At 38.6% G+C, this 19,186-nt stretch overlaps 1 protein-coding gene across 27 annotated transcripts in view; it reads left to right on the top strand.

Moving 5' to 3' along the window:
* DLG2 (discs large MAGUK scaffold protein 2) overlaps positions 1 to 19,186 on the top strand; it is a 999,237-nt gene that overhangs the window by 366,108 nt on the left and 613,943 nt on the right. For 3 of the 27 annotated variants that reach the window (XM_025146917.3, XM_015280136.4, XM_015280102.4), the window contains exon 1: positions 860 to 1,664. The exons of the other annotated variants lie outside the window; for them this stretch is intronic. In XM_025146917.3, coding sequence (XP_025002685.1) covers positions 1,563 to 1,664 — 102 coding nt within the window. In that variant the 5' untranslated portion in view covers positions 860 to 1,562. Of the gene's footprint in view, positions 1 to 859; positions 1,665 to 19,186 lie in introns of those variants that run through there. 27 annotated transcript variants of the gene reach the window in all.

Here is a 19,186-nt window from a genome sequence, read left to right as displayed (position 1 = left end):
GAGCTCTTCTACGTTAGTGTCTGCAGTCTCAGATCTGTTTAAGAATTCTGTAACATTGACTCTATCCTGTCTGAGGGAGCTGCATACAGACCTCCATTTGCCACTCTCTCCATTCTGTTGTATAACAAATTTTTTTCATTCGCGTTTATTACAGAAAATTGTCTCAATCGCGCCTGGAGAATGCACTCACAATTACCAGGGAGACAAGCTGCTCTCATTTATTTAGAAAGAGTTTCTAATGTGATGGGCAGAGCTTAGTGAGGTGCAAAACGCAGGGTCAAGTCGCTGTGACACAACTGCTGGGTTTGCTTTGCTATCAGCTGTGAAATCTGTGAAGACATCGCTTTGCTTCCTTCATCACAGCCTTTGCATTTTGTATCTGTGTGTGCCGACCCTAGAAGTGGAGGGTATATTCATCCAACTTCTGATATAAATAATCCTCTTAAAAAGCACAGCTAGCAGTTTGCTCATCCAAATGCTTTATTATGCATTTTCAGCTGGTGTTGCTTTAACTGAAGAAACAGCGGCAGCTGTAACCGAATCCAAAGCAGCGTTATGCTCCCAAACTTCTTTAATTATTGCATTTCTGGATCAGAGAAAGCCATTTGCAGGTTATAGGATAACAGCTCTCGCAGGAGAGTCAGCGGTTACATTGCCTCAAAAGCAGAGCTTAGAGAGGGTTGCATTTTGAGCTTCACGCTGGTGCATTTTCTGTGTAACTTCATATCTTTATTCCGTGTCTCCTGCAATCCTTCAACCTGTCTATTTGTAAATTTGTGCCCGGAGAAAGCTCCCATGTGGCAAGCCAGGATTGGATAAATGTTACTTGCATTTCCCTGATTGCAAACTCCCAGCATCTGGGATTTTCAGCTTTGAGTACAGTTTGTTTCGTGCTGAGATTCATCTTTTTGGGGAAAGCAAAGGTCATCGCTTCTCCGGAGTTGCGACTGATTTGATTCTTTTTCTCGGGGAGGCGCTGGAAAGGGAATCCTTGCTGGAATGCATATTGATAAAGGCTGAGGATTCTGGCTTCTTAGATAAGTAATTTTTTCTCTCTTCTCTCCCCACAATGACTATGTATTGCAGCAACTCACTGGCTTTTTACCAAATCAGGAGCTGCAGTATTTTTCTTCCGATGGAATAATTTCAGCCCACTTCAGCTAGCATGACAATCTTATGTGATTGTTATGAGTAGGCGTTTACATCCTTTTACATGCTAATACTGCCACACCTGCTAGTCCCCCTCATTTCCATTTCTCTCTTCTTCTCCCCCCCCCCCCCCCCCTTTTTTTTTTTTCTTTTTTTTTCTTTTTTTTTCTTCAATGTAAAAACTAATTTCCCAGAGGAAGGGAAATCCTGAGATTCGCGATCAATGCTGCATCGTTGATTCATCAACAAAGAAGGGGATGGCTGAATGGGACACAGGTAGAGAATCAAGCAGGCTGCTTCTGACCAGCAAGAGAAAAGCTAGCTGTTGAGCAGCATATGTTGCCACTCCATGTGCTGTATTAGCTACTTGTTTTTAGCCTTCAGAAGGCTGCCACTACTGCAGCACTAAAGGAATGTGCCCTATTGTTAAAAATCCTGACTGCTTTACACCAATGATTTGCCACTGCAAAGTTGCATGCACCAACAACACTTTGTCGTTGATGTTTGGATGCAAGGTAGGATGTGGTTAATGTATTTAAATGCATGCTGTAACTCCTTTGAATATCTGTGCTGTTTAATTTCATGTCTGACTTGAGATTTCAGTGCAAATTACGATATGTTGGCTATAAATTAGGGCTTACAGCCGATACGTTTTAAATGTTAAGAAAAAAAATCAGCAGGAGTAAAGGTTTCTTATTTCCCAGGATTGTACGAGTACAGATTTACATAGGAGAATCGAATGGATTATGAAGCATTTGTTTTAGACTCGACTGCATACTTTGCTAACAGTGCTAAGATTACTGAGCCACCACGCTGCCGTTAGCCCGGCTTTATTGATCTGGATGTGTATACCGTTATTACACAAACCAGCAAGAATGAATATGTTTTTTTTTCCATTTCTATTGCTGACATGGCTTTTAATTGTAACAGCAGTACTAAAGTATGCAGCCCGGCACTTCTCTGTAAGAAATGAATAAAGTAAGCTCCTGAACCCATTTTTAAGTCTATGGGAATATCTTTAAAGAAGTGTTTTCTTGTAGGGAGCGGACAATCATTTAATTTCTCTTTTAAATGTAAATCAAAAGGTGGCGCAGTCAGACAGAAGTTTCATTTTGGGCTGTGTAATGCAATCCCACCCCAAATGTTTGAGCAAAGGTGTTGGATTAGGCTGTATTTCTCCCTGTATATCCATCCTGATTCAACATGAGGATATAGCAAATGTTGTTTGTGATTTTACTGTAATAATTCAAAAGAGATGGCATGTTTTAAAAAGTTCTTGTCTTTGGGTAAACAAGTTTGGTTCTTGGATCACTGGGTCAACCACAGTAATTGTGTGAGGGGTTTAAAGTGTTTTTCCCATTCCTTTTCCTTGCTATCCTTATGGAAAATTATATAAATAAATGTTCCTATATGTTTAAAATACAGTAAGAAAAGAGTATTTACATAAAAGGTAGTGCTAATAATAATTCTTAAGTCATCTTAATGTGTAAGATTTTAATCCTCAAAGATGGCAATGCTACAAGAATCAAATTTTAGTTGTACAGTCCACAAACCAGGGAACACAGTGGAATATTTTGAGTTCTTATATTATGGCGTAGCCTGAGTAAAATGAAGTACTTTAAGGAAATAAGATATAGATCACCTAATGCTCCCTAAACTTAATTCAGGTAGAGTTTAATGATCTACTAGAACCTGTAATACCCTTAAACACAAACAAGATTACAGTAAAACATCTACAGTCTAGTTGTCTACCTTTTCCTTTCCATAAACTACAACCTGCCTATGTCTCCCATTACTTGAGACTTTCCTGAACCAAAGTTTCTTGTTTCTTCACTTCCATCTTAAATAGCTAAAAATACAGTCTTTTAGTGAAAGGGTTATAATTTAATCGCTGTGTCATGATGCCACTAGTGATATAAATAGCATCAAGAGTTTAACAGTTTAAAAGCTTTTTTAATGTGCAGTTTATTCAAGAGAACAAATCATATTTATTTTCAATTTTTAACTTAAAAACATATTCTCCCCTTGTTTTCAAGTATCAAATTCTAATTAATGAAGGTGAATTGTTAGCCAGGGGAAATTAAATGCAAGCCACCCTTCTACAAAGGTAGGCCAGTGACCTAGGGACTGGTATCCAATTTGTATTCCTGCCTGTAAGCATGATTTTCAAAGGATGTTCTTTGATGCACTTAAGCTCTTTCATGATTTTCAGATCCTGTTAGGAATAAGCAGGAGAATAAAAATAATAAATTTCAAACTTCTTTTCCCACTCTTTCTCTGGAGCTTCAGGCTCATTAAGTTAGTCACAGCCAATGTTTTATCTTCTTGTGATGGTGTACGAACTGCTTCTCAAAGGAGAAGGGGTTGTGCGGGATAGTGATCGTTTTCAGAAAGATAAGAAGGAGCATCAGTGAGTTGAGTTGTCCTGGGATGGCTCAGCACATGTCATATTAGTCCTCTTTGATAACAACAGCAAGTATACGTGAGGTCTATATGCATCCCAGTCCATCCCTGCCTCACTTCAAGAATCCCTGTCTCATTCCTTTGCATTCTCCAGACCCTATCTATATACATAATTTTTTACTTCAGATTCATAGGATTATATTTCTCAATTTACATGTACACATCCAATTTCTGCAAGCAAAAAAAGTTTGGAAAGAAAGGAGGATGTTTGTTTTGGGAAATATTTTAGTTATATGTCATGAAATCATGGATCTAAGCATGCTCATAATATTGTGCCTTCTGCTATCACATGGTTCTTGAACTTGGGAAGAAGCATATATAGGAATAACACACGTGTTCTGTGTGGAAGAGAACATAGGTCCTCAGAGTGGAAAGACAGTTTTAAAATATAGGTGGTGGAACAGACAACAAAGGAATTAATATCTCAGGCAAATATCTCCAATCGATAAAATAACCAGGTCAGGTTGTTAACCAGCTCCTTTCTAAAGGACAGTGCAAGTTACAGTAATGAACTATTGCTCATAATCCTGACTTAGAGATTTTAGTTCTAATTTTATGCACTACATCAAAACCATCACCATTTATATCTGTCCCCAATGCAATAATTTTTTGCAGTCTGCTCACTCCTAACAGGTGGTGCCAGGGAGTTAAATTGGGGGGGCAGGGAGAAAGTATGCATGTCTTACTACACCATATGTTGCAAAGAAGGCAGAAGAGGAATCTATATTGTGTCTGTGGGAAGCTTTTCCTTTTTGGCTTGATTCCTTGTACTCTGACCATTGACCTCATCCTGGGCCTTTGCTTTCATTGGTGCCTAGTTTCATGATCCTTGACCTTCAAATTACTAAGAATTCAGAGCAGTTTAATCTGAAAGGAGGGGGTAGTAACTATCAGAAGTGTCACTATTGCACTCTACTTTAACATAGTTAAGCACTTCTCTCATTTCTGGTTGAGAAGTACCAATGCTTCCGTCACAGGACTACAGAGATGTGGCAGAGAGGAGATAAGCAGGTTTGAAAACATGGCCCTTAGATGACAGCATGTGTTTTGCAAAATTTTTTTGTTCATGATCTTGAAGGGTTGGGACACGAAAATATGTACATCCCCTGAATCCCAGAGTTGTTCCACAGCTACTGAACTGCTTTGTGCCTGTGGATTAAAAGAAGGTTCAGGTGTAAAAAAATAAAATAAAATGATCGCCATTCTTAGGTCTACATTCGGAGTTGTGCTAAGGTGTATCTCAGGCTTTCAGTGAGGAGATTTAAATTCACAGTTAAATGTCTGTATATGCTTACTCACTTTGCTGAACTGAGACCTCATAGTTAATTCAGTATTGCTGAGGAATTATCTCTTGGATCTTAATATCCTGTTTGTTTTGCTCTTATTAGGAGTGCCAAAAGGTATTTCAGATTGACAAAAATGCTTCTTAAACTGCACTTCAGTCATAACTCTGACACTTGCCTGGAAGTGTTTTTTATCTTAGCTCCTTTTCCTCTCTGTATGGATAACAGTTATTGAAGAGATTCCTTTGACAGGTCTATGACCTCACTGTTTGTTAACTTTGATCAGATATTTTGATAAATTCCCCTTTCCTTATGTCTAGATTTATTTTTCCATCCAAGCATAATATGAAAGTTTAAAAAAGGTGACAAAATATAACTTCCTCTCTTCCCTGCCTTCTTTTTTCTTCCTTGTACATCTCTAGCAACCTGTTATCTGGCAGAATAGCTGATTTTGTTTTTTTTCCAAATCTTTTTCTATTTTAGCTGAAACAAACAATTATTTATTGCACTATCCAAGGTGAGAGTGGAAGTCAAACCTCTTGTTTTTTCAGCTGCTAAAACTTGCACATTTTGCAAAGCTGTTGCTTAACAAAAAGTTTTATTAACACAAATAAAAGAGTTATTACTGAATGTCTGAACAGTTACGCTTATTTAGCTTACTATTAGTGTTGTGATCAAACTACTAGCAACTTGTTAATTTTCTTCACTAGTATTGTTGACTCTTGCACAAGCTCTGATCTGTCACTTAATCTTTAATAGGGAATAGCCTCTACTTTGTCATAGTCTAGATCTGTTTATTGAAAGAAACAACTTATTTAAAAAAACAGTCATTTGAGGTGACAAGGAAATATTTTTCTAATTAGGAGTGATAAGCAGTAGACCATGCTCAAAGATTTACATGCTATAGGCAGTTGATGTATCTCTGTGCATTTTGGGACTCTTGGAGGTGGTTTCTGGATACATGTAGATTAACATTTTCATTTAAATTATAAATGAGCTTTTGAAGTGAATCTCCCAGTCCTACACATGTCTTGTTTTGTCTTCTGTTACAGAGAAAGCTTGGAGTGTACGAATGGGATTGCTTTTTTGATGACACTAAGCAGAAAAATGCAGTCCAGGAATGCAACAAGTACTATGCAAAATCTTTTGGATTTTCAGTTTATAAAACCATATTAGAAATATTTCAAAAGAAAACTCAACCCAAAATGTGTAATATGGCTGCTTAATCCTCCCAGTCAGCTCCTCATTCTTTGAATCCTTGCCTGCTGCTTGCTGATGTGGACATAACATCTGACTCCACTCTTATTTCTAGACTTATTTCTGTTTGGATTTTTGGGTCCAAAAATGAATGTATGCAAAAATACAGTGTGTTTATAGTTATACTGACTGCTGTGAACCATCCATAGAGACTGATATATTGTATAGGGCTCTAGAACTCTCTGAAAGAGTTTACTGCCTATTCACAGACAATCAGCTGAGTAAGTCAGCTGGAACATTGCTGCCACTTGCTATGCATAACATTTGACAGTGGCACTGAGAAACCTACTTCCACCTATTCTTGTTAGGCCACAGCAGTGTTAAAATAAAAGTGCTCAGCAACTGGAGTTACAGAAGAGATGCAGGATTGCCACTGGCAAGAGGCTTTGAGTAAGATCACTTGTGTCACAGAGATTTGTGCATTAGTGCACAGAGCTCAAGGCAGGGAGAGCATTCCTCCTGCATAGCATCGATGCAAAATAGACATGGGGTAAGCCCAAGCAATTTCTGCTGCTGTATCTTTTTTTCTTTCTCTCTTCCAATTAGGCATTGCGTAACATCCTTCACTTTAACACTCTTACCTTAGGAACAGGAACAAGCTCCCCTCAGGTGTCCTATCCATCACCAATGTGTGGGGGGAAAATACAAACTATACTAGATTTGACAGCTCACCAGGCTGGCATCTTCTGAGACCAAAGCAGCAAAATGCTTGGCCGTGCCAGGAAATTCTCATGGTATTAAGAATATAGTAGATGCTCCTCTTCCCAACTTCTTATTCTGAATCACTGAGGAGAATTTCACTGGTGAAGTATTCTAGCAGTGAATAGACTATGACTTCTTATGTGCTCCTGAGTTTATCTTGAACTGTATGGATGCTGCAGGAGTCAATATCACAAGATGCAACAATGACGAAAGACTAAGGAGAGGCAAGAAGCAGCACTAGGAAAAGCCTGCTTTAGCAAGGAGATGGACTTGAATATCCCCAGAGATCCCTTCCAACCCCTATGATTCTGTGGTCCTGTGATTCAGGTGGGAGAAGCAGAGAAAAGACATGAATGAGGGTAAGGCAAAGAGAGTAGCTTGGGGGCTTGGGGAGAAAGCAGTGGGCTAGGATTAAGGCAAGGGTTCTGAAAGCACAAGCAGAAAAGGAAAAAAAAAAAAAAAAAAAAACCACCAGTGAGGTATGGCAAGTTTGAAAATGAGACAAAAAAAAAAAAAAATTAGATTCTGAATCCTCTGAAATGAAAATCCCATTTTCTCAATCAAGTAGGAGTTAACTCACAGGAAGGCAGACAAGTGTTGCTGTCAGTTGTTGGCACTGGCCAATGTCTGGACAGGCAATGTCCAGGCATTTTCTAAACACATCAAGATCAGATGTTATAAATATTTCTGCTTGTGTGAAAATACCGTGTCTCATCTTTTGCCACTGTCCTACCCACAAGCTGCATATACATTGTGGAGGAGATAGAAGACTCATAGGAGATTCCCTGAGAAACTACACCATAGGAAATGTGCAGATCCCAGAAATTTAGAATACAACACAGAAAGTTCTGTGTTTTTAATGAATGATTGTATTTTGAAAAGTTTATAAACTGAAAGATTCTGCTGTTGCAAGTGGGGTCTTCGATCTCTGTACCATTTATATCACTGTCATTTTCTCCATATTGTGCCAGAACATCTGTTTCTGGCAGCTGTCAAAGGCTGGACATTGGTCTTGATGGCTCACGATGCTTTCTGTGCATGCTTCTGCTGGTAGCACAGCAATGGCATCTAATTTTCATCACTCCAGGTTACTTAAAATTCACCTGCAGCTGAAGAGTATAATGAATACCCTCTATATTGTAACTTCGAACATATAGTCATGCTGGGAAAAATTGATTTCTTTTTTTAAGCTCTTAATACAGCAGAGTTGATTGTCATGATTATACAATCACTGAAGCACTGGATAACTGAAGCACTAAATATGACAATAAAGCATACCTATGGAAAAAATAGAGCAGGAGGCATAGAGCTAAAGGTTACTGAACATCAGGAAGGGGAAGTTTAGAGTGTGCTCAGACATTCAATTTTTAATTTTTTATATTATTATTATTATTATTTTTGCTGTAAGCTACACTTACTGGTAACATAAAATGAGATTTTAAAATCTAAAAATACAAATACTGGAATAATTTGATACACAGTAATGTAAGCTGTTTGATTTTACAAATTAATTATCGATTGAGAGAATGTTAAACATAGACATTCATCTTACTTGTAACAGATGTCATAGGAAAGAATGGTGATAAAGAAGTGTTGTATAAATAAATTTAAGTAATAATAGTGATAAAACTGAAAACTGTCACTGAACAGTATTCTCCTGATCTTTGAAAAGTAGCTTTTATATTTCGTATGTAGCTGTCAGAAATATTCTCATTATTAAAATATAGGTATTTATCATTTTCATCTTTCTGATTATATTTAATCTTTAAGCATTTGATATAGTACTGGTAATCACTAGGAAGAGGATTTTTCAAGAGCGCCTTCTTGAGGGTTGTGTTGAATGCAATGGAAACCTAAATGGGAATTAAAATTTGTGATGGGACTTCCTCTGACTCCCTTTAGAAGTTTATGATCTGTAGTCCCAGAATATATTTCACAGAACTTAGTAAGGAATTTTGTGGTATTCTTTTGAGTTAGTTGGGTCTTGTGAGAAGAGTACCACTGTGAATTCTGAGGATGGGCCCTCCTCAAATCCTCAAATCCCATCAAATTTTATTTGGCCAGAAATCAGCCTTTCTAGTTTTGGTTAAGTGTCTGAATCTGTGTTAAACTGAAACTTTTGTTTTCCAATTTTCCCTCAAACTGATGTTGCTGAAACCTTGATTTTGAGAATCCTGACACGTTATTTTAGGGAGATTTCCTTTAGGAAATTCTCACAGCTGTTTAATGTAATTAAGATAGAATATGCCAAATATGAATTTTCAGAAAGATGTAAGCTGATGTCAGCACTGAAGTTCACTGATGAATCACCTGGAGGCTCCGTAGTTGTGGCAAGCGTGATAGAGTGTGAGTCAATAGATAGCTGCCTGCAGGATACATTGTAGACGCATATAAGGTCACTTGCTTTGCAAGATATGCTCTCATTTCCGATGGAGATAGACGTGTAACTAAAGTACCTGGGACAGCTTCAAGATTTGTGGGGATATGCCTATATTGCTAAGTAAAAGAGAGAATAGATAGTTCTGGTCCTTGGCAGTGTTTTGGGATGTACCATGCTTTTTGAATCATAGAATCATAGATTCATTAGAGTTGGAAAAGACCACTAAGATCATCTCGTCCAACCATCAACTCATCACCTCCATGTCCACTAAACCATGTTCCTCAGTACCACATCCCCATTTTTCTTGAACACCACCAGGGACTGTGACCCTTCCAGGATTCACCGCAGGGACACTTTTCAAGAAAAAAAAAAAAGATAAGGCTGAATCAGGGTAGATGACTTTTAGCCTACAGCCTATTCTTCAACCCTACCCCATCAGTCTCTGTATCTGCAAACATCCCAACCTATTCTCTTTGACTTTACATGATATTTGAAAGCCTGCAACACATCTCCTCAGTTTTGTTTAATTAAATTTCCACTTTAGTAGTAATGTGGACTCAAGCCTCTCTGAACTACTTGACCTGGAACCAAGAACCAAGCAGGAAAATCGATGTATTTAGTGGATTAGATGTGATGCAAGGGTCTCAATCATGACTCCACAATGGATACCTTGGAAAATCTAAATAAATAAGGCACAGATCATAAAAGTTGTGGCAGGCTTGTTTTTTCTGGACCTACTACCACCACACCAGTAACGGTCCACCTGGAGGCCTTCACCTAAGTATATTGTTATAGTGCTCCAAGCCCAAATCTATAAGAGACCTGCCTTGGACTCAACAAAAAACAACGGTCTGTGTTCAGCATACAGGGGTACTTCACTCTTGGAGAATTTCCACCAGCTTGGCTATGTTCAAGTCAAGGAATTGTAATTCTTTACTCAGAGGATGGTAAGGAGCAGGAACAGGCTGCCCAGGGAAGCTAAGAATGCCCAATTCTTGGAGCTGTTCAAGGCCAGGTTGAATGGGGCCCTGGACACCTGGTTTATTGGCTGGCCATCCTGCCCAGGGAATTGAATCTGGATAGTCCTTAAGGACCCTTCCAACCCAAGCCACTCAATGATTTTATACTATAATCTATACTGATACTTCATCAACTACAGATCCTTCCAGTCAGGCAGAAGTTTGAATTCAGTGAAATAGAAAAATGCATAGCTATAGGTATTTAAATTAGTAATGTATGTTGTCTGCCAGATTTTAAGCCTAGTATATAACTTTTAAAAACAACCTGTTTATTTATGTTGCAAGTTTAATGTTAGACCTAGCATTTAGGTTTATTCTGAGAGGCATTATCAGCTGGCAGTGGGATACCTTGAAATTCTTGAGGAGGGATACCCCAGTCTCTATTAAACATAGTTCAATCACATCATAATCAATCTTATAAAACATTAAGAAAACAGTCACTGTCATAAAGGAATCTGTGGCCTCAATTTAGGCCAGTGAGCTTGGAATTCCTTATTTCTATTTCTGATTCACACAGGATTCTTGCTGTGGCTTGGGGCAAATTGCATCTCCTTCTAGAAAATCGAGTTGGTAATACCTACTTCAGAAGAGTATTGAGAATTAATAATTACTGCATGTATGCAGCACTGAAATGAAATGAATGGTGCAAGTACAATGCACCATGGGTTTTAAGCAACAACCTAAAGCCATTATAAGACAGAGATGGGGGAGGTCATTTGGAAAGATGTACAAGAGAATCAAAGCATTTCTTCTTACTTTTTCTGAGTCCGGCTTGCTCCCCACAGTATTTCATCTATGGCTTGAAGTATTATTGTTTGTATTTTTATAAAGTTCTTCCTCCATTTCTGAGATTTCACATCCCAATTTTTGCCTATAGCAAATTGTCATGGTTCAATTGCAAGCCCCAGGAGAAGTGGATTTGAACTGAAAGTGCTGATGGGCTCTAATCTCCAGCCATTCAAGTGGTGCTACATATATAAAGTTGTTGGAGGAAAGAAGCACATTCTGGAGCTCTGCTTCTTTGAGTTTTAATTTTGTGAAGTTTGTTTAATAATAGCTGTAGGATATGTGAGGCAGAAATGAAGCAAAGAGATCATTTTAACCATAGAGCAAGGAGGCAAATTAGTAACTGCTATGCACATATTTTGTGTGTCTTGAAGAACCCTGGTCAGGTTCATAGTTTGAAGGGGCATTCAGCTCAGTTTGTAGGTCCATATTAATGTTTTAAACTGTGAATTAAATTTAGATCCTACAATTGACTATAAATTCAGGAAAAAACACTACAGTATTATGAAACCCAGAACACAGAGATCAGTTAAATTGACTGAAAGATTTTTTGGTACTGTTAGTACCACTGTTGGAGCACAGATTTTATGAAGAGCAGCTGAGAAAACTGGGATTTTCTAATATGGAGAAGAGGATGCTCAGGGGAGATTTTATTACTCTCTACAATGCCCTGAAAGGAGGTTGAAGAGAGGTGGGAATCAGCCTCTTCTCCCAGGTAGCAGACATAGGACAGGAGGTAATTGCCTCATGATGCACCAGGGGACTTTCAGGCTGAATATTAGAAAAAATTACTTTGGAGGGGTCTGTGAGGCTTTGGCAAAGTCTGCCCAGAGTAGTGGTAGAGTCACTGTTTCTGGAGGTGTTTAAGAAATGTAGAGATGTGGCAATGAGGGAAATGGTTAGTGGGCATGGTGGGGATGGGTTAACAGTTGGACTAGATAATCTTAGAGGTCTTTTCAACCTTAATGATTCTATGTTCTTGTTGTTGTTATTTTTATGGTACCTATAAAATAAATAAAATCTATTCTGTTTCTACTAATTACATTCACTTGTCTGTGTTAGTGTCTGCACTTGGATTTCCAATCATTGGCTGAAGTAAGATTATAAATTAGCAGATGGGAAATAAACACAGCATCATAAGAAAGCATAGTACATTTTAGCACTGGCAAAATTAACTGATGATGAATACTCCAGTAGTTTGGAATATAAAATAACCAGGACAATATGTTTTCATAGGACATAGTTTGGTGATACATTTTGAAATATGTATTCCCTTTCAGAACAATTAATAAAAGCTCAGGGGAGGAGGAGAGCAGAGGAGGGAGAAAAATGACCTAGAAAATACATTTGAGGATCTAATTTTGTGTGTCTATACGCACTACAGACACCCCTGTTGCACCTTCTCCTTTAAAGCCCTGGTGTTTTGCACTCTTTAATATAAGCACCAACCCCCACATGATTTGCAAGCATGCTGCTCTTTAATTGTACAGCATTAAGGATATGTCTTTCCAGCGTCTTGATGTCTGTAGCTTTAAAAGATGTTGGGAGCTAGCAGAGAAAGAGGGAAGTGTGATTTTGTGAGATGTCTTGAGATGACTGGAAGATCTGATTACGAAAAAGGAGCTTTTGTATTAAAAGTATCTTTGTTGTAAGATTACTAATCTTCAGACTTGCTTCTTCAGGTCAGGTTGGCACATCTTTTGGTACAAAGGATTGCTGTCTCTCTCATAGATCTGTGAGTTAAACCCTAAACTGGAGTTGGCTTCCATAAAAGGTGTTAATTTGTCATCATGCTCGAGAGTGGTACCTTTTCATAGAGCACTGGCAACTACTACTTTCCAGTGTGACTGGAATAAAAATGTTGGAGGTGCCAAGGAGCTGCTCTCAAACTAATCTTCATTCTGTCTGCAGCACCAGATATCTCTTGGCTATTTGTATTCACCGGCAGGGACAGTATAGGTCTCCAAGGGTTAATAAAGTTTCTGTTAGTAAATAAGAATTAGTTGTTCCATAGTCTGATGATATTTCCTCCATCATCTTCAGTTTATTCATAAAAAGAGCTCAGATACGATAGGGTCAGCTCATGTTATGACAATGTGTACAAAGTAATCACAGAATCATAGAAATGTTGATTGGAAAGGACCTCTATAAGGCACCTCATCCAAATTCCACAGAAAGCAGGAGGAATGTGAAGTCATTTAGCATGCAACGATACACCTCACTTTGCAGTAGGATTGGTGTGGGTTTTAGCAGATCTAAGTGAAATAGTGCTTCAGCTGAAACAGAAGGAAATTCAGGAGGCATAATCCAGTGTTTAAAATAAGAGAAAGGAGGTTAAGTGTTCAGAGTGTTACTTTCTGTTCCGCTATTGATTCCACAGAAGATTTACTGAGAATCAATGTAACACCTTTTGATAAAATAGTGCTCCCAGGAGCTAGGATTGTAGGGGCTGCTGTTACTGGGTTTAGGTTTTTTTGTGGGTTTTTTTTTTTTTTTGATTGTTTTTTTGTTTTTTTACCTTTTCTGGGTTAGTGAAGCAAAAAAAAGAAAAGCTCTGTCAGAGTTTATGAGACTTTAACATTATCACCAAAAGTACTTACATATCAGCCCCTCTTGCTTTTGATGGAAATTAAGCATCTTCTTTGGATCTGTCCTTGAAGTAATATGCTTCCCTAGTTCAGCTCTACATCTTATCTCTTTGCTTTGGTTTTCTTTTCATATATATATGCTTTCTTTTCTGCTGCTGGATCTTACTTAGAATTCACAGTTAGACTCCAGGTCAGTGGATGTGGTTGTGAAGGAAAATAAAGGTTACAGAGAATTTCTGGAGTAAATGGTGGATAGGAATAGAAAAAAAGTGTGCATACCCTCTCATGTGTACATGCATCCATATGAACAGGGCATTAAGTTCTACACTTACCTGCTACATTAGCAATACTCCCACTCTTAAATTCTCAAAATTTGGTGACTGTAGGCCCTGGATGAGATGGTGGGTGGGAGCAGAGGAATGTCTGTTTAAGGCTGTAAAGCTGCATTTGAAAGTGTCAGAAAAGTTTGTGATAACAGAAGTCTATTTTGCCTTATATAGAACATGCTAGTTAACAAGTCGCTGAGGTTTTTTATGCAAGAGTGAGAAGTAAAACAGAACTTTGAATGGTACAATAAATAACAACACAATTTGTTGTCAAAAACTCTAATAAGTAACATCCCACCAGTGTATTTGAAGCATCTCTTTCTTAAGATTTTACCTCCTTGAATTAAGAGCTAGTAAAATTAAAATAACACAAGAAAGGAAAAAGGGGCAGTTTTCACTTAGAATCTCCTACTTAATTTCATAGAAACATATAATTTCCTGAGTTGGAAGGAACCCCTAAAGATCATCAAGTCCAACTCCTTGCTTCACAGAGGACCACTCAAAAAATCAGACTCTCTGTGTGAGAGTGTTGTCCAAAAATCCTTGAACTCTGGCAGCTTGGGGCCATGCCCATTGCCCTGAGGAGCCTGTTCCATGCCCACCACACTCTGCTGTGGAATCCAACCTGAACCTCCCATTGCAGCTTCATGGCATTCCCTTGGGTTCTATAGCTCATCACCAGAGAAAGGTTGTCAGTGCCTGCCCCTCCACTTTGCCTTTTGAGGAAGTCATAGGCTGTCATGAGGCCTCCACTCAGTCTCCTCTTCTCTGGGCTGAACCAGCCAAAGAACTTCAACTTCTCCTCACACATCTTCCCCTCTAGAACCTTCACCATCTTTGCAGCCCTGCTATTCTTCTGGTTAAATGGTGAAAAATATATTGTAGTGATATGCCTCTATATGTGTTATAAATTTGACTAAACTGCATGAACAGCTGATGTAAATATCAAGAGATTTATTGCAATGCCTATTCTTTGGTGTGTTGTAGCTACAGAATTTAGGGTCAGGGCTTTTTACTGAAGTGCTTGTGTACAAATTTTCTTCAGACCTCAGTAAGAACTGGTAGTTAAAGAACCATGACTTTTCTCATCAAAATGGCTACATTGTTTGAAAATATTGCTTCCATTTAAAAGAGTGCATGGGTCCAGAATATTGTATTACCTTACTTTTCCTATCATGCTTAGATACGCAAGACAAAAACTGCAGAAAGCATCAAATGAGTATAAAATATGTGGAACACTAAATTTGATCCATTAGTTTCTCTTGGATTTGATTTGGATTTAGGGCCAACAAGTGTTGGCACAAAATTTACCAGGGGGGACTAAAGTAGTCATGTATTAGATTGCTTTTTTGAGTACAAGGCAAAGCATGCAAAAGTGATAAATTAGAGTAAACACAGCATTTCTTTGGTGTTCTTTAGCTACTACATTGTTATTTTCTGTAAGTAAATAAAAGTCTTGATAATCTTTGTTCATTAACTACAAGCCAAAAATCATTTTCTTGGCATGATGAATATAGAATTGTTTTTGTGTTTTTTTCTTTCTTCCTTTCTTCTTTCCTTTCTTCTTTCCTTTCTTTTTTCCTTCCTTCCTTTCTTTTTTCCTTCCTTCCTTCCTTCCTTCCTTCCTTCCTTCCTTCCTTCCTTCCTTCCTTCCTTCCTTCCTTCCTTCCTTCCTTCCTTCCTTCCTTCCTTCCTTCCTTCCTTCCTTCCTTCCTTCCTTCCTTCCTTCCTTCCTCCCTCCCTCCCTCCCTCCCTCCCTCCCTCCCTCCCTCACTCCCTCCCTCCCTCCTTCCCTCCCTCCCTTCCTCCCTTCCTCCCTTCCTTCCTTTTCCCCCATGTTAAACAGACAAGCGTGTGCTGGAAAGAATAAGGGAATAATGTATCTGTAGCATGACATAAGAGAAGGAGCTAAAAACCAGAAAGAGCTGAGCAGTTTTTAAACTTGTCACTCTGCAAATTACATTTTCATAAAGCTTTGAAAATGAAGTGAACTTCTCCACTTCATAATGATGTTTTTCAGCCTACAGTGTGTAAGCATAACAATTCTGTATATGACGCATGCCAATATAATGATGTTTAAGGTTGTGACACTATTCCTGAAAGGGTAAGACCTTGTAGGCATACACCATCCTTACGGGTTAGCAGATGAGATCCTAAAAGAAGAGCAAAGCTCTTTATTTATTCTTAATTTGATACAAATAGACAATAAATGTTACACACATGAGCAGAGACACCTGAGAAGATCTTAGCATCTTTGTGGTTGGAAACAAGTTGTCTTCTAGTGGCGGTTTCCTTCTTTGATTGTTTTTTGCTTCTTCTCTCCTCTCATGTCTGTTCAGATGAGCATTGAAGAGGGAGCTCTGCTTAGGCTGCTCGGCTTTTTCAATCCACAAGATATGATCTGTTGAGACTTTTATGAAGCCAAAAAGTAGCTTCCCCCATCGTTTATCAAGAGAGACTTTGACTTATCCAGAAACAAGATATATGTAGTGTTTTTAAACTCCTCACAAATCTTCCTGTCAGAGAAGTTAGGGAGATCTTCAGTGGGCATTGCATGGGGGGAGAAATAAGAAATTAGGGCGATGCCTATATTTTGGATTAACTTTCTGTTGATTTGAATTGAGAATTGAGAGTTTGGTTGGATTTGGGAATCTCAAAGTTTGGTGCCAATTTCTCAACGAGAAGACTAAAGCCTGTCTTTTTGTTTGTTTGTTTGTTTTGTGTGCATGTGGGTATATGCTCGTTTTGTTTTGTTTTTCTCTTGGAATTTATTCTACCAGATATTTTTTTCATGTATTTGGAAAAACAAGAAAGTATTGGACAATAGTGATGAAATTAGAAAATGCTGGGTGATGGTGTTGTATGTGGGATTTACCGGTCCCCCAACCAACACCCCACCCACCCCCACCCTTATCTTGGGAAGCTACACGTCTTTACTTATATCTTAGTAAAAATGAAACAGAATAAAGTTGAGAACAGCTTTCACCTGTGCTCTACTACTTCACTTTCTAGAGATGCACTGTATCCTTTTCAAATTAAATGCGTCCTTCTCTCTAGAAAAATTTGCAGCGTATTTGAAAACCCAAGTAGTCAGTGACATTTTCCTGTCCTCAGCCTGTGATGGAGTAGTAACCTCCAACCTCTTGCACATCCACTTGATTTTTCAAGGGCTTCAATTGGATACTCAAAAGCTGTAGAGCCATTGATTATCATTTGACTTATTGTGAGTAAAATTATATTTGTTTTTACTGTATCCTTCAAACAGGTGAGCTAAGCAGTGACGTGTGGCTGTTTACTCGTTTCTGTATAAAAGGTTAACCCTTGCCTCAACGAAGGATTAAAGCTCTGAATTCTTCTATTCCTAGCCCTGCCTAAGAATTCTTTTGTGGTTTATGTGTATGACCTGTTACTATAAATACATGCAAAGTATTGTATTATTTAATGCTACTATCTAGTCCTATTTTCAGCACTATGATTGATGCATGCTGACAATTCAGTTTTGTGCTGATTTCTCCAAAAGCAGTAGCACTGCTGCCATTGTGTGGGCACCCAGCTGGGGTTGCGTTAAGCAGGCGATCTACTGCAAAAATATTCTTACAGTCGAGCCAGTGACAGGTAGGAACAAAGGAAACATAGCTCTAAATGTTGAGTTCCTGACAACAACTTTTTTCACCCAGGTTTCTAGGCTTCAGCATCCTCACTACTAAGAAAAATAAAATGCTGATTATCCCTTTAAGGGTAAAGCACTAATATACAAGATCCAATTACCTCTGTCTAAGCTGATACGCCTACAGCACCTTTTACATAACCCAAACACTTGAGTTCCAATTATACAATTATATTTTAACATGTATTAAGTTCTATTCCTTTAGGGAGGAGACTTATAGTGAATATTTTAACTAAGCTCCTTCCTCAGCGCAGACTTATATTGCAGGGTCTCAGTTCACTACAGTGCCAAAGACACGTTTTTTTTTATCTCGGTTCTTTTCCTCTTGAGTACACCAGCTGGCTCTTCAGAAAACACATTTTCTGTGTTTACAGTACTGACAGCAGTACTTATACATTTCACAACTGTAGCTTATAAAGCTAATGTTGTTGGGGTCAGTAGCTGCACTGTAACTGCAATTAGATCAATAATGCTTCCACAGTGCCAGTATCTTTTCTTTGCGTGCAATCTATGACAAGATCCAATTCTCTAGAGGAAGCAACATGTTCAGAAGTGGAGAAAAGGCTAAGATAGTTTGTTTTTCATTTGGTTTGCTGTTTTTCTTTTATCCACTATGCCTTTTTCTAGTGATTGATAGTACGGAAAATTGAATTTCCCCTTAGAGTCATTGAACTATAGAATCATCAGGTTTGGAGAAGACTTTCAAGATCACCAACTCCAACCATCAAACTGACCTACTGAGTCTCATCACTAAACTATGTCCCTTAGAGCCATGTCTGTGGGTCTTATAACTTCATCCAGGGCTCGGACTCTACCATTGCCCCGGGTAGCTCATTCCAATGCTTGACTGCTCTAAATGAAGAAATTCTTCCTAATGTCCGATCTAAACCTCACCTAGCACAACTTAAGACTATATATCCTCACTTTCCTTGCTTCCTATCTCTTGTCACCTGAGAAAAGAGACTGATACCTCTTTGTTGCAACTTCCTTTCAGGTAGCTGTAAAGACTGATGGGGTTTCCCCTTGGCCTCCTCCATACTTTTCACTTTAGTGAAAAGGCAGATTACTCCAATGACCACTATGATTTTCTGGTATCTTCATGAAACTTCTGTAATGCCCAAGAGCCTTGGTCTGCAGGGAAGACTTTGAGGAAGGCTATTTGCTGCACACTTTTAATCGTTCCCATCAATGAGGTTTGTAGGTCAGCACCTCTGAAAACCCAGAGCCTAAGTTTAGGCTGAGGAGCCTGTACTGCTACATTCAGAAGTACCTTGAGGTTTCTTAACATACAAAGAAAACTGGTACTTGGCCTGAAAGGAGATGGGAGAAGATGGGAGAAGAAAAGTGATGAACCAAGAAAAAAGGAGTGGAAGACAATGGTGATAAGCAAGGCTAGCTATTGCTAATGCTTCTCATGTAGATTAGTGTGTGTGACAATGGCTGCTTGTGAAGGAGAAGTATCAGGGCTCAAACTATTCTGCTTCCTCCTAACTCTCAACATCACCCCATGTCAAAAACTGGCATAATCTAGGTTGCAGTTGCATAGCTTGTGCTGAGTTCCGTGGT

This window comes from Gallus gallus, chromosome 1, assembly GCF_016699485.2.
Source record: "Gallus gallus isolate bGalGal1 chromosome 1, bGalGal1.mat.broiler.GRCg7b, whole genome shotgun sequence".
NCBI classification, from domain to species: domain Eukaryota; kingdom Metazoa; phylum Chordata; class Aves; order Galliformes; family Phasianidae; genus Gallus; species Gallus gallus.
The sequence above is the reverse complement of the archived record's forward strand: the minus strand, read 5'-3'. Positions and strand labels throughout refer to the sequence as shown.